Source organism: Hyperoodon ampullatus (genome assembly GCF_949752795.1).
Source record: "Hyperoodon ampullatus genome assembly, chromosome: 3".
In the NCBI taxonomy this organism is placed as follows: Eukaryota; Metazoa; Chordata; class Mammalia; order Artiodactyla; family Ziphiidae; genus Hyperoodon; species Hyperoodon ampullatus.
The window spans coordinates 138,186,005-138,201,075 of NC_136916.1; the positions used below are offsets into that span (position 1 = coordinate 138,186,005).

Sequence of the window (15,071 nt, forward strand, 5' to 3'; positions counted from 1 at the left end):
TAGAGGGGCAGTAGAGTTCCCACAGAAAGTCTAGAGAGAGGGTTCAGAGGTAGCCTGGGTAAGACATCAGGCCTTAGAATAATATTCAGAAATGTTGAATGTAGCAAAAGTAGCACTAAGGGTTTAGGGAGAGATGAACTCATTTTTGGCCGCTAACCATGTTTGAGTCTCTTATAGTGAAGTGGTGAGGAGTGAAAAGCCAGCTTTGCACTCAATGTGTATTGCTTGTGGTTAACCTGAGGTCTAACCTTAGGAAAGAAGTTGCCATGATTCTTTCCCACTGCCTCTGAATTTCCAGCAGGATGACCTTTAGCAACACATCTGTCCTCCCTTTACCTCTGTTTCCTCTTCGGTAAAATGAGTATAATGACAGCACCTACCTCACAGGGTAGATTAAATGAAGAGCACAGTGATTAGAACAGCATGGTTGATGCATGGTAAGCTCTGTATGTGCTGGATATTACAGTTGCTTCTATTACAACGACAGTAGTACAGTTTATACAAGCTCGTGTATTTTTCCACTTGTTTCTCTAGAACAAGTAAATAGAACCAAGACAGATGACTCAAAGAATAATACGTACTTGAGGTTAGTAATACAGAGGACCCACCCTCCCAGGAATATTATACATGTTACCCTTCCATCAGCGATCTCTTTCATGGACTTGTTAGGAGAAAGTCTCCCCCTTGGCAAGTCTCTGTGTCCAGTGCTCTTTCAGGGACCTCGGAGAACAATTGCGTTCAGATCCTTCTGGCCTGTGTCTGTGTATCACTGCAGACTCCAGAAGCCACACAAAGGAGGGGGAGATTTGGTTCACAGGGATGAGCTTCTCTTGGCTACTGTAGCACACATCTGTATAGAAGGACCAGGGAAATGCACTGCTAAAATGAAGAACTCTGAGGATTACCTCCCCGCCTCAGGGATGTAGTGATAACACTTAGTATTTTTACGAGAAGCTTTCACATATGTTAGCTCATTTGATTTTCTCAGCACTGGGGGCATGTAAAATAAAAATGAAGCTTTCTTCCCCTTATTTTGACTGCAGTATCTAGATCTACTCTTAATCTGTTTACATTATTTTAAAAGCATTTTCAGAGTGTAGAGATTTCTCTCTGTATACTAATCTTAAGCTTCTAAAATGATCGCTTTCCAGTAACCAGGACTTAATAGCTTACAGCAGGCTCTCATGGGACCCCAGACATGGGATGTGATTTTGTCGTAATTTTGGAAATTTGCCCTAGATTGAGGGACTAGAAAGATCTGGCACCTTCTATTTCATTTTATAGGTTCAAATACCATTGAATATCACTGGGTTTTGGCTTGCTGAAAACATTGGTAACAATGAGGTTTTGCAAACTTTAATACTCCATTTTAATAGGAGAGAAGTGTTCAGCATTTACACTACCATTGTAGCTATTTTATTAACATGTTAAATAATAATCAGGGGCTGTTCTAAAAACTCATCAGATTTCCTAAGCTTTTTAAAGCCATGGAAGTGTAATCCAGTCCAACTTCAAAGCGGCTGCTATAGCCTTTGTCCCCATCATCTGGGATGTTCAGTCTCCAGATGAAATTCATGCAACCCCCTGAGTTCAGATATCAGTTACTGCCAGCTTTCAAGGCACTGTAAGCAACAGTTACTTTGCCCCCTTTTCCTGACTACTTAAAGAATAGTTTTGAAATTGTTTCTTTTATCTCACCAGAGTAGACCTGCCTAGAAAGATTTGTTTAGAGAAAGTTTGTTTCTTTTCTTTTAAGTAAAGTGTAGGACTGAAATTAATAGCCCTACCTTGGAGCCCGTATCCCAAGGATGGGGATCCTGACACAGTAAATAGGTAGTAACTACTTCATTGTCCGGTAGCAGCTCCATGTACCTGGCCCAGCTCTTCTCCGAGGGGACAGGAGATGCCGATTATACTAAGGTGTTCTCTGAATGTGAAGCTAGAGAAGAGCTGAAATTTTCCCCTTCAAGTTTGTTTGGTCACACAAATGACTTGGAGCCACACAGGTGTGCAAACATGCATGGAAATCTCCCACCACAATGCCATCTTCAAGTGGACTCAATGCTCCAATGGAGCAGAGGCCACAGCCACCTGATTTTGGGGGGAGGTGTGAGCTCAGGCTGACACAGAGTACCCATCCACAGAAGCCCTGGGGGCTCTGGTGCTGGCTTTAAGTCACCCTGGTTTGTAAGATGCAGGACTGACTGGAGCGGTTTAGGAATGGGTTCCTGAATTCCTTGGGTTTCAGTTCTCTTCAGTTCAGATATATTACATTTTCTCAAACTCACAAGCTGTCATGGCATGAGGGCTGGACTTGGGACTCATGTATGTTCATGCTGTTACCTTCCATCCAATGTCGGGCTTTATTTTACCTCCTCATCTGAAGCAGTATCATCTACTTTTGGTCACATCAAATGAGACCTTTCTTCAAAATTTTTACTGTCTGCTGGAGTCTGAACAAACTAATGGGAAAAAGTCCGGTTAACAATTGGCCAAGTCCAGTGGTCATTTTTAAATTTATTTATTTTATTTATTTATTTTTGGCTGCATTAGGTCTTCGTTGCTGTTCACGGGCTTTCTCTAGTTGTGGCGAGCGGGGGCAACTCTTCATTGCAGTGCGCAGGCTTCTCATTGTGGTGGCTTCTCTTGTTGTGGAGCACAGGCTCTAGGTGTGCAGGCTTCAGTAGTTATAGCACGCTGGCTCAGTAGTTATGGCACACGGGCTTAGTTGCTCTGCGGCATGTGGGATCTTCCCGGACCAGGGCCCAAACCCATGTCCCCTGCATTGGCAGGCGGATTCTTAACCACTGCACTGCCAGGGAATCCCCCTGTGGTCATGGCTAAAGGCAGCTTTCCCTCTTTTGTGGACTTCATCCAGACGTGTGGTGTAGCAATACCGTCCTCAGTGCGACACAGGACCTAGAGATCCTTTGTCCTTGCAACAAACACAGAGAGCTTCCCAATGTTATTGCGCCCCTGAAGGAAAACAGCATCATACCATGTGTGGCTAAGTTCCCATGTCAACTCCCCTTGAACGCTGGTTCAGAAAATGTCCCCTTTGTCACACCTAATTCTGACTTCAGCACTCTCTGTGGAAATTGGATCAGGAAGACCACCCTGATCAGGGGGACAGTCTGATGATTTAAAGCTAACATTAAAAGACAAATATCTTGTATCTCAGTGTCTTCTAATGGTTTGTGTGGGCCATCGTCTAGAGGCTCTGGAAGTCAGATGTGCTTGTGGCTGTTGTGTATATACATCTGGTGGTATATCACTTTTTTTTTTTTTCTTTCTCTTTAGGACCAGGAAGAAAACAAGGGAGCAACAAGTTGGCCTGAATTCTACATTGATCAGCTCAATTCCATGGCTGCTGTAGGTATCCTTTCTGTTCTTCAACTCACAGTTTAAAATGTAAGTTTAGTACAAAGCACACAGTTGCACAATAAGTATTCACTTGAGTAAGAACTACCAAATGTCATTATCTTTCCAAACTCCATTCCAAACGCTCAGTGTTGGGGAGAAAGGGGAGGCAGGAGTGGTATTTGGCAAAATGATTTTTTTCCAGTATGTTTTAAATAAAATCAGCACATACTAAAATATAAGTGAGTTTAATGTTATTAGAGGAAATATAATCATAAATCTGGCCTCTGTTCAACTTTAACTTGCAATTGTTCCTACCAATCATTTGGAACTTTGATAGGGCAGCACCATTCTAAAAGTTAATACCATGTAAGAATAGTACAATGAAACTATCCCTTCACTGTTCTCATCCTTCTTTTTTTTTTTTAAACGGAGGACTTAGTTCCTGGGTTCTTGATCTTACAGGGTACGAAGGTACTCTTTTACTCGTACAAATAAGAAAAAATTTCATGGAATACGTGGTTTAATGGAAAGGCGTAATAATGATAATGCTGAGATATCCTTGGGAAATCTTCAGTATGTGGATTTTTCGTTTAGTAATTGATGAAAATGCATTCTCAATGTCTAAAATAATGCATTCTGATCACATGGATGTCTCTGTGATGTCAGAGTTTTGAGCTGCTTGAGGGGCATCTGTTGAGCCAGCAAAAATACAGCAGAAAACATGTCATCAACATTTGAGCCTTAATAGCCTAAATCTTGTTCACATTGATAAAAATTGGAGGCTGCTCACAGGAGAGCAGTCTTTGCCTCCATGGACACACGATTTTAAGAGTTAGTCTGTTAGGCTCAACTTTGAGTTTATTATATTCAAGCAGATGATAGCTTCCATAATACTTTCTCCACCTCTCCTTTTCCTGCCATCCACAGAGCCCTTGTGGAGAATTCATTTCTTATCACTTAGAACAAACATTCTAGATTGTCTAATATTTTGCTGCTGCTGCAACAGTTAAAAACTGACTACTATATGTGAATCATTCACACTTTTGCTAAATTTTCAGAGGCCTTGACTTTTAGTAACTTCCTCTTTTCTAGCTTTTTCTTTGAAGATGCTTCTTCTGCTGTCACATGATGAATAATAAGCACCATGGTAAAGAGGGCTGTATAAATTATAGAAGAAACTGCATAAGCTTTTGCCCCAAGGGTTTCTCTAAAAGCACAGCAGAAAAGAACAGAAAATAACCACCAAATCCTTATACCAGGCATTCTACACAACAGCAAAGATGAGAAAAGGGTGATCTCAGCATTTCTATGAATATGTTATCAGAACATGAGGCTTGTGATAACCATCAGGGATTTTTCTACATCTGCCGAAGCAATTATAATATAGAGTCATTTACAATTCCTGCACATAAAGGTTATTTTCTGAATTTTTTTTTTAATTTATTTATTTTTGTCTGTGTTGGGTCTTCATTGCTGCGTGCCGGCTTTCTCTAGTTGTGGTGAGTGGGGGGCTACTCTTCGCTGTGGTGCATGGGCTTCTCATTGCGGTGGCTTCTCTTGTTGCAGAGCACGGGCTCTAGGCGTGCGGGCTTCAGCAGTTGTGGAGCTCGGGCTTCAGTAGTGGCTCGCGGGCTCTAGAGCGCAGGCTCAATAGTGGTGGCACACAGGCTTAGTTACTGCGCGGCACGTGGGATCTTCCCAGACCAGGGATCAAACCCATGTCCCCGTCACTGGCAGGCGGCTTCTTAACCACTGCGCCACTGGGGAAGTCCCTATTTTCTGAATTCTTGTTCTTGGCTGTTAGGGTAAAAACAAGCTGTCAGGCAGGCTGTCTCTCTTTCTAATTAAGTCAGCCTTATTTGATGTCTAACAAGGGAAGTTGCTCCTTTGTTAATGAATTCACTTCTATCAATGGAGAAGTACTAAATAATATGGATTTTTCCTTTCTTCAAATTTTGGGACAGTTAGGTTAATGTGTCCTTTAGTGACTTACTCCATGCCTTTTCCGGAGTCAGCCTGACTCATTTCCTGCACTAGAGGGTGCATGATGTGCTGGTATGTGGCACTTCTTCAAGAGCCTCCCTTCTCCTTCATCTAGCTCCTTGGACAACCTTTTGCTACATTCATGAGTCATCTACATTTTAATTATATTTGCTTCCTAATCGAAAGCCCTCTCTAAGAGTATCATTTCCAGGCTCTTAAATTGTCACTTTGCTCTTCTTTATGGGTTAAACACCTCACAAAGCTTTCTAATGCTTCTTGAAGGACAGAGCCAGCATCTTTCCAGGGTTAAGGGTAGAAGGCATTACAACAGGTGATGAAATAATGAGGCTTCACCACTCCTGCATCTGTAAAGGAGCAAGGAGGCCTGATGAGGCCAGAAACGCCATGCTGAGTTTTCTGGTTTTTTCACCCTATCTGTGGCCACCACATCCTCCCATAGTTCTAGCCAATCTCTCTGGAGGATTCCTGACAGCACACAGCAGAAATCCTAAGACATTATCCCTGGGGACTGGAAAGGCACATGATTCCTCCAGATCCTCTCCTGGCCTGGCAGCTAAGCTCTCTGGCTGTCTGCTTTGGGAATTGTCGAAGGGGGGTTTATCCACATTGTCATCATCCACTGTCTTCAGCATCAGTAGCGGCTACTGCTGTTGAGTGTGCCTCATGTAACAGGCACTTTACATGCTGTTTTAAATCCTTACAAGCACCCTATGCTCTAAGTGCTATTTATAGATAAGGAATCTGAGACTCAGAGAAAGGTTACCTTGCCCAAGGTCATCTCATTTGGAAGTGGTAGAGCTGGAACTTAAACCTATCAGTCTAAGCTCAAAGACTCCTTTCCAGTTTGCCTCTCACTAACTCAGTTTTTTAACTCAGTTTTTTGGCACGTGAAAGAGGCCTGGTAATCCCACCCCCGCCTCCACCCCCAGCCTTTCTGAGGTGGAACAGGCATCTGGAGAGTCTGATAAGCAGTCCAGGTTGAGAACCTCAGCGCTTACTGGTCTGTGAAGCCCTTTGTGGAACAAGTTCAGTTACTTTACGGAAGCTTCGTAACAAGAATGCTTTGTTCTTTAAAGGACCCCTGAGTGATCTGCTGGCTTTTAAAGAGTGAAAAACAATATAATAAAAGAGTGCGTGTTCCAGAGGGACCTGGGCTTTCTTGGTGTGTGGCTTCTGCGTGCAGTCTCAGGGAGCAAGGATGTGAGGTGAAGTTCAGTGTGCTTAGCGGGTTGGCTTATTGATTTCACACCAATGAGATAGTTCAAACAGGAGCTTAGTTCCAGACTCCATACCAGGAATGATTTCTGTGCCTGGTTTGCACATCTCTCTCGGCCCTGCATGTTCCAGTGTAAACCTTAGCAGCTTTGACTGGAAGATCCTCTGCCAGGATGCACTTCGTCCTTTGCCCACTCCTCATGTGAACAAGGATTTAGTAAGTGCATAGAGCACCCAAGGAGGCCGCCACAAGCCAGTCCAGTGTATGGCAAGGTGCATACTGGATGTTTGGCCTAGCAGCCATCTTCAGAAATGTAGGCAGATCCCCTTTTCTGTCGAAAAGCTGCCAATTTAGACTTCTCCATAAATGTGAAGCTTGAAAACCTGAGACTCTACTTAAATTATTTTATTTCAAAAAGTCACATTAGAATGTCAGGTTCATCTCCATAACCTCGACTTTCTCAATACAATAAACGATCTTAGATTCAATTCTCATTGTACTACACACAGAAAAGAGTATACTGTCTTCTGTTTTGAGAGGAAAGTAATAGTCCTTATATTGGGGAAGGAAATTCCAATTTAAATTTCTTGACTTTTCATAAATCTCCTAATTCTGCTAGGGAGAATCTTAATGTAGTCTGCCTTTATTTGGAGGTTACACCCTCTCCAAGATTGATAAAAGGATAAATATGTGCATCTTTATTTAGTATTAATGAACCACAATAAGAAACGTGTGTAGTTTTAATTTGAGAGGTTTGGGTGACTACACTTAGGAACAAGAAGTGATGTTCATAAAAGTCTTGATTCTGGGCTGCAGATTCAAAGTGATTGCTTAAGAGTCTGAACAAGTTCAGCTGTGCCACAGGAGATTAAATGTACTTGGCTGGATTTGTGCTAAATTTTCCAGGATATGGGTCTCACAGAGCTGTGAAGAAATTCATTGGCTATTTCTGCGTGCAGCCTCTTCCCCTACCATCCTCTGGTGACAGCTGTCCGGGTGCATCACCAGCAAGAGGGCAGCTTTAGCAGAAACAATTCAAGTTTACAAAACAAGACTTTACTGATTTTTATTTCACTTGCCATAAATGATACTGATATATGTTTGCTTTGGGCTTCACCATCCTAAGTGTGAAGTCAAATTTAGGTTTTAGTTAGCATTTAGTTACTTAATGCTTGTACTGTTAACTTGAAAAAAATTAAGTAAAGTCACCCCTTGATGATGTGCGGACCTGAAAGAAAGGGAGAGACTGGACCATTGAGACACGTGGATAAGAGCCAGATGTTTTTTTTCTGTACCCCAATCTGTTTCCCAACCATGCATTTTATCAGAATGGGTAACAAGTAAAAAGACTGAGACTGGACAAGCACATGTTAAGAGTAGGAGGAAGGCAAGGGACCTGTGGTTCCGTGGGTAGAAGCACCTGGGGCCATAAGACTTGGTGACACTTTTAGTACATTTAGGTGATCATGGCATAAAAGGAATGCAAAAGACTTTTTAACAAGTCTATGAACCTTACTAGCATTCATAACTTTATGATATCAACTGAGATCTGCTTCCTTAGGGCCTTGCTCTTGGAAGTGAGATCCACAGACTGCAGCATCAGCGTCACGTGGAAACCCGTCAGAAGCGCAGCGTCTTAAGCTTCACCGCAGACATGCCAAATCAGGACCTGAATTTTAACAAGATCCCCAGGCGATTCGTGTCCACATTAAAGTTTGAGAAGCACTGCTCTAGTAGATCCCTGGGTAGGGAAAGCACACACACTCTCACACACACATACCCATACATTCCATATCCTGATTTCCAAATAACATTGAATCATTTCTAAAACTTAAGCATTTACTTCAAAGGAATTGTCTATCTTTGTATCAGGTCCAATTTAATCGTTCCTCTTAAAAAATAATTGGATGTAACAAAAAATGTAAAAAATTGCACTTTTTTTTTTAAGATTACCCTTTTTGACTGAGAAACGGAAGGGATGGCATGGGAAGATTGCTGCCTGCCTCTCTTTGATAGTGAGATCATGTTAACTTTAATGGGCAGATTGTTGTATGTAACTATAGGTCTCATCTTCTTTCTATCAAATATAAATAGTAATATCTTCATCAGAGTGTAGTTATAGAATAGTTACACAAGTATTTGGACAACTTAATCTCTACTAAGATTTCTCACCATTTTCTTAAAACTTTATTTAAATTCAAAAGAACTAACTTGTAGTGCAGAGAATGAATTTGCAGAATTCTTGGTGCTTTTGGTCTACCTTTTGGCTTGTACTAAATCTTGGTCATATTATTATTGATTATGTGTATTAAAAGTGATAGCATGTCATCTGTGGGCTTGTCTTCCTTGTACTATCATTAAAACAAAAATTGAAGAAGTAACTTTAGTTTTCTTTGCATAGAGAAAATCTCTACTGGCTTTAGAGAAGGAAGAGGAAGAAGAGAGAAGTAAAACTATAGAGAGTTTGAAGACAGCACTACGGACGAAACCAATGAGGTAATTTTTAGACTGGGTAGCGTGTACTACGTGTCTCTTTTCTTTTTCTTCTTTTCTACTTTCTTCTTCCCTTGTTTTTTCCCTTCCTTTCTTCTTTATTTTTCTGCAATAGCCAAACTCTTGAGGAAGTCTTAAATTAAAAACATGTAATTGAACCGTGGATGAAATACTTTAATCACTGAACATTCAATAAATTGTTTTTCTTCGGTTAAAAGATATGCAGACATCCATGAAGGTGGCTAAAATACCAAAAGGCAGAAACTAATAAGTGTTGGTGCACATGTGGAGAGATTGTAACCCTCATTCATTGCTGGGGGGAATGTAAAATGGTGCAACCATTTTGGAAAACAGTTGGACATTTCCGCAGAATATTAAACATAGTGTTGCCATATGACCCAACAATTCTACTTCTCGATATATAGCCCAAGGGAAGTGAAAACATGTCCCTAAAACCTTGTGTGCGAATATTAGCATTATTTATAATAGCCAGAAATTGGAAACACCTAAATTCTATCAACTGATGAATTGATAAATAAAATGTGACATATCCATAAAACAGAATATTTTTAACCCTAAAAAGGAATGGAGTACTGATACATGCTACAACATGGATAAGCCTTGAAAATATTTATGCAAAGCGAAAGAAGCCAGACACAAAGGACCATGTATTGTATGATGCCATTTATATGAAATATCCAGAAAAGACCAATCCATAGAGACAGAAAGATAAGTGGTTGCCTGGGGTTAGGGAGAGAGGAAAATGGTCTTTTGGGGATAATTAAAGTGTTCTAAAATCAGATAGTGACCATGGTTGCACAACTCTATGACTATATTAAAAATCACTGAATTACACATTTGAAAGTATGAATTTTATGGCATGTGAGTTATATCTCAATAAAATGGTTGTAAAAGAAATGGATGAGCAATCAGCTTCTACTGTGTGCCTCCCATACCTTCATTTTCCATTAATCCTCTGAGGTTTGGTGGGATATGGGGGTGCTTACAGATGCATTTCATCAGCACTAGTGCTATGAATGAAGCTTGGCTAGGTCTAGGTGATGTGGTTGGATAAAATAGCTGGGAAATAAAATTCCCTATATTTGATGATAAAATGCTAGGAAAAAATGTACTGATTCCTCAAAAATCATATACAGTTGTATATCAGAAGTTTTCTAGTCTATCCTAACAAGATCAGTGTTTCCCTCTGTATGTGTGTTCTGCATTCTCAGATGTTAATGGTTATCCAAGGCTAAATAAGTTTGGAAATTTCTGGAGTAGTCACATCAACAGGTTATGTTACTTTTGAACTTTTCAGAGGCTCAATCTACAGATGTGTATTGTGAATTATTCTCATTGATTGACTTTACGGTAAATAAGTGCTATAAATACACCAAAAATTAATGTACAGTAATAAAGTATTGCTTTTATTTGTTTTATATATTGGGATTCCATATAGCATGCCATACAAAAGAAGGTTTTTTCTATAAAACTAATGAGATAGATTATCATTTGTTTGGCAAGTAGATATCCTGGAGTTTAAGGATGGTCTTTGACTTTCATTGGTATGGGGCGTGCCTGGGTCAGTGGTCAACACTTAAACATGCATGGGGACTGGATTCTATCATAACACAGGATCAGCAGATGACTTTAACCTAAGGTGAATATTCTGAATGTTTTCTTGTTCCTGGTTTTCTGTGGTTATAAGATCTGTTAACTGGTTATTCATATCGGTTAAGATCTTTTTAACTCAAATGGAGATTTTTTTCACACTTCTGGTTAGACCTGACCATTGGGTCTGGGCCAAGGAAGAGGCCTCCAATTAAGAAGACTTCATGTAAGCCTTTGGGTACTTTAGAACTACATCTTCTTACTTTCTCCTGCCCACCAGCCCCCTAAACTTTTCTGTTAAGGGCTATTAAAATATTCCAAAAAGTCTTAAGTCTGATACATTTTAACCTTCTCCTCGTGACAGGTTTGTAACCCGATTCATTGACTTGGACGGCCTGTCATGTATTCTCAACTTTCTAAAGACCATGGACTACGAGACCTCGGAGTCTCGAATACATACCTCTCTCATTGGATGTATAAAGGCGCTAATGAACAACTCTCAAGGTCGGGCTCACGTCCTGGCTCATTCTGAGAGTATTAATGTAATTGCTCAGAGTCTGAGCACAGAGAACATTAAGACGAAGGTGGCTGTGCTGGAAATCTTGGGCGCTGTGTGCCTGGTTCCCGGGGGCCACAAGAAGGTTCTGCAGGCCATGCTGCACTACCAGAAGTACGCCAGCGAGAGAACCCGCTTTCAGGTGGGTGCTTCCTTGCCACTTCTTCATTCCTGCCTTCAGACCAGTGCCTTTCCTGGCCCCAAAGGGGGAATGTTAACTTGAGATTTTCCCCTGCGGTGAGCATTCACGATGGGACTTCAAGCATTTCCTTCTTCTTAGGTAGAGAGTAGAATGTTCTTTCTGTAGTTGATCAATCTGGGGTTGTGGATTTACAGTAGTCCCCCCCTTAACTGCAGTTTTGCTTTCCACCGTGCTAATTACCCGAGGTCAACTGCGGTTAAAAAATATTAAATGGAACATTCCAGAAATAAACAATTCATAAGCTTTAAATTGTGCAGCTGTTCTGAGTAACATGATGAAATCTTGTGCCGTCCTGCTCAGTACCTCCCAGGATGTGAATCATCCCTTTCTCTAGATACCCACACGGTATAAAACACCCAGTCATTAATGTAGGAAAAACATAGCCTATATAGGAGTATATATAGGGTTCAGTACTATCCATGGTTTCAGGCATCCACTGGGGATGTTGGAACATATCCCCTGTGAATAAGGGGAGGCTACTGTACTGAACTTAAAAATGTAGCCCTGCTTCCTACACATTATATAAAACACTTTTCGATCCACTAAATGGGTGTTCCCTGAAAATTTTATGTGTTGCCAGTCTTGATTTAGGATCAATATAAACAGTGAGATTATGTCACCACATTGTTTATACTCAAATATAAAAAGTAAGCAGAGTTAACAAAGCACAGTCTTTTGTACTTTGTATACATGTATATGTAAACATATATGATGTAAGAATTTTGAAAGTAGAGTTTTTAGGACTAATCTTAAGGAAAAAAAGGTAGCTTTCTATGGATCAATGTAATTCTGACTAAACACAAGCTTTTAAAAATTAACTTCAGAGTATTAAAAAATTAATAAAATGAGTATAAGGTTAGTAACTATTCAGTCCTTTGTTTTTACATCTGTATCCTTTGTAGACATTAATTAATGACTTGGATAAAAGCACGGGGCGGTATCGAGATGAAGTGAGTCTCAAGACAGCCATCATGTCCTTCATCAATGCAGTGCTAAGCCAAGGCGCAGGAGTGGTAAGAGCCTTCTGTACCACAATTTAAAACATATATTATTAAAGAATAATTTTTTTAAAAGATTACCAACTGTGTAGTCTAAAGAGCTTAAAAATGTATTCCATCACTCTTTTACTTTCAGGAAAGTTTGGACTTTAGACTTCATCTTCGCTATGAATTTCTGATGTTGGGAATTCAACCTGTAATAGATAAATTAAGGGAACATGAAAATTCAACATTAGATAGGTAAGTCACACTATTATGAGATAGTTCATGTGTTTTCCATGTGTATAGTGCCAGTCTATGAACTACTTGTGACCTAAGGAACTTGTACCAAAATGTTAGACCAGGTAATGATGTTTTTATAGTAAGACTTTCTCGATGAAAGAAGCAGCACTTGTGTAGAGAACTTAGGGTAGGTTTTGGCATTAGACTTGAATCCATATCCTAGTCCTGCCACTTACCTGCTATGTGTTCTGGTCAAGTTACTCAGTTTTTCTGAACCTTACTGTTTTTATACGTAAAGAAATAGTGATGATGACAATAACACTATTCTGCAGGGCTGTTATGAAAGCTGACTATAAAACATGTGGAATCACATGGCACCTTTGATAGACATTCTATGAATGTTAATTTCTACTTTCCTGTTCATTTGCTCTTGTCTGCAGTCATTTTACAATTTCTAACATATCCTACCAGCTTTCAGATCTTTCCTTCTACCACGCTTCTCCCTCATTCACACACTCCACCATGCTTTTCTCCTTGATAGTCTATGAACATGTCAAAATACACTTGCCTCAGGGCCTTTGCACCTGCTATTTCCTCAGCATTAAACGATCTTCCCACAGATGTCCAAATCGCTTTTTCCTTTTTTCCCATGCAGAGACCTTTTCCAGCCACTGTGTTCATACTCTTCACCTCACCTCACCTCCCATCATTCTCTATCCCCTTTATGCAGTTGGATTTGTCTTCACAGAACTTATCATTCCCCAGTCAATAACAGGGGCTCAATAAGTATTTGAATGAATAAGTGAAAGGCATGAACATTTCTTTTGTAATCTTTAATTCAGTGGTCAGTCAAGTTAGTTATATGGCCTTGTTTTTCCATAAAGAGATTCCATGAGTAGAATCTGGATTTGGTTGTGTTTGGATTTGATAAACGTTCATGAATTGTCTTCTATGTGCTGCACATCCTAGGCTTTCAGATTTGTCTCTTGTAGGGATCTCATTTCAGTCAGATGATGTCTTTTTTCCTTAGAACATAGTTAAGAGAAGGCATTCAAATTTTGTTGTTGTACTTCTTTTCGAGATACCTCTGAAATTTTAGGAAAGGCCGTAGTATTTATGTCCTGATTCCTACGTGCCTGTGTTTGTAGGATGTTCAACTTCTAATAGCTTTTCTTTAATTGTCTTTCAGGCATTTAGATTTTTTTGAAATGCTCCGAAATGAAGATGAGCTAGAATTTGCCAAAAGATTTGAACTGGTACGTGTGCTTACAATTATTCTAATTTGACTCAGCAGCTCGCAAATGTCCCTGTTGTAATGTGTGTCATAGAGATGACATGTAACCTAAGAGCAAAGTCAGATTTCTGTTTTGCTATCTAAGTGGCAGGATTAGCTTCTATTTGCCTTGTAATTGCTTACCTTACCTTGCAGGAATTGAAGAACTTGGATGTTTGACTTAGATTTCTTTTTCATATGAAATAGGTTCACATAGACACAAAAAGTGCTACTCAGATGTTTGAGCTGACCAGGAAGAGGCTGACCCACAGTGAAGCTTACCCTCACTTCATGTCCATCCTGCACCACTGCCTCCAAATGCCTTGTGAGTGTATTTGTGACTTAACACGTGTGTTTGTGAATGTTTGGACATCATCCAAAGGGCTCTGTCTTCTGAACAGTGTGGCTTAGGTTGGGTGCACACCAGGGATTCCAAACCTTAGTTTTGTGACAGCCCAGTGTGTCTCTGCACAGCTTAAGGGGTGTTGTAAAGTTCTCAAAATGAAATAAATTATAACTCGCTTTGATTTTAAAGATAAATATATGCCTTACAACACATTTAGAAGGGGGCAGAAAGTGCCTCTCAATCACGTAAGTGATCATCGTGTGTCAGAATTCCAGAAACGTTGGGAAGGGTTGTAAACATCTGTCTGGTTTTGTGGCTCTGGCGGGTGACCACTGTTGAAAAATATTCGTTCAAGTTTTGAAACCAGTTGAAGTATCTCCACTGTTCTTTTCTTTTTTAGACAAGAGAAGTGGCAACACCGTTCAGTACTGGCTACTCCTAGATAGAATTATACAGCAAATAGTTATTCAGAATGACAAAGGTCAGGACCCTGACTCCACGCCCTTGGAAAACTTTAATATTAAAAATGTCGTACGGATGTAAGTTTCTTCTTATTTTGCTACCCTTGAGATAATAGCACCAATATAAGGCATTTGTATTATCCTACTTCAAAATAGCAGCTGGGAGAACTGAAATGTTCTAGAGGTCAGATATGAGTTCCTATATGTATACATGTAATATATGTATGTAACATCTGTGTTTTAAATGGGTTTCAAGCATGCTGAGGACTTTCTCTGCATTAAACAATTTTTCTACCTAGAGAGAATGCATTTAGCAGTGGGCCTTT

At 40.1% G+C, this 15,071-nt stretch overlaps 1 protein-coding gene across 1 annotated transcript in view; it reads left to right on the forward strand.

Moving 5' to 3' along the window:
- Positions 1-15,071, forward strand: part of DAAM1 (dishevelled associated activator of morphogenesis 1) — a 113,042-nt gene that overhangs the window by 41,864 nt on the left and 56,107 nt on the right. Inside the window, 8 exon segments of the mRNA XM_079699264.1 lie at positions 3,301-3,372; positions 8,985-9,079; positions 11,052-11,385; positions 12,348-12,458; positions 12,580-12,683; positions 13,855-13,921; positions 14,146-14,263; positions 14,685-14,823. Of these exon segments, the coding sequence (XP_079555390.1) occupies positions 3,301-3,372; positions 8,985-9,079; positions 11,052-11,385; positions 12,348-12,458; positions 12,580-12,683; positions 13,855-13,921; positions 14,146-14,263; positions 14,685-14,823 (1,040 nt within the window).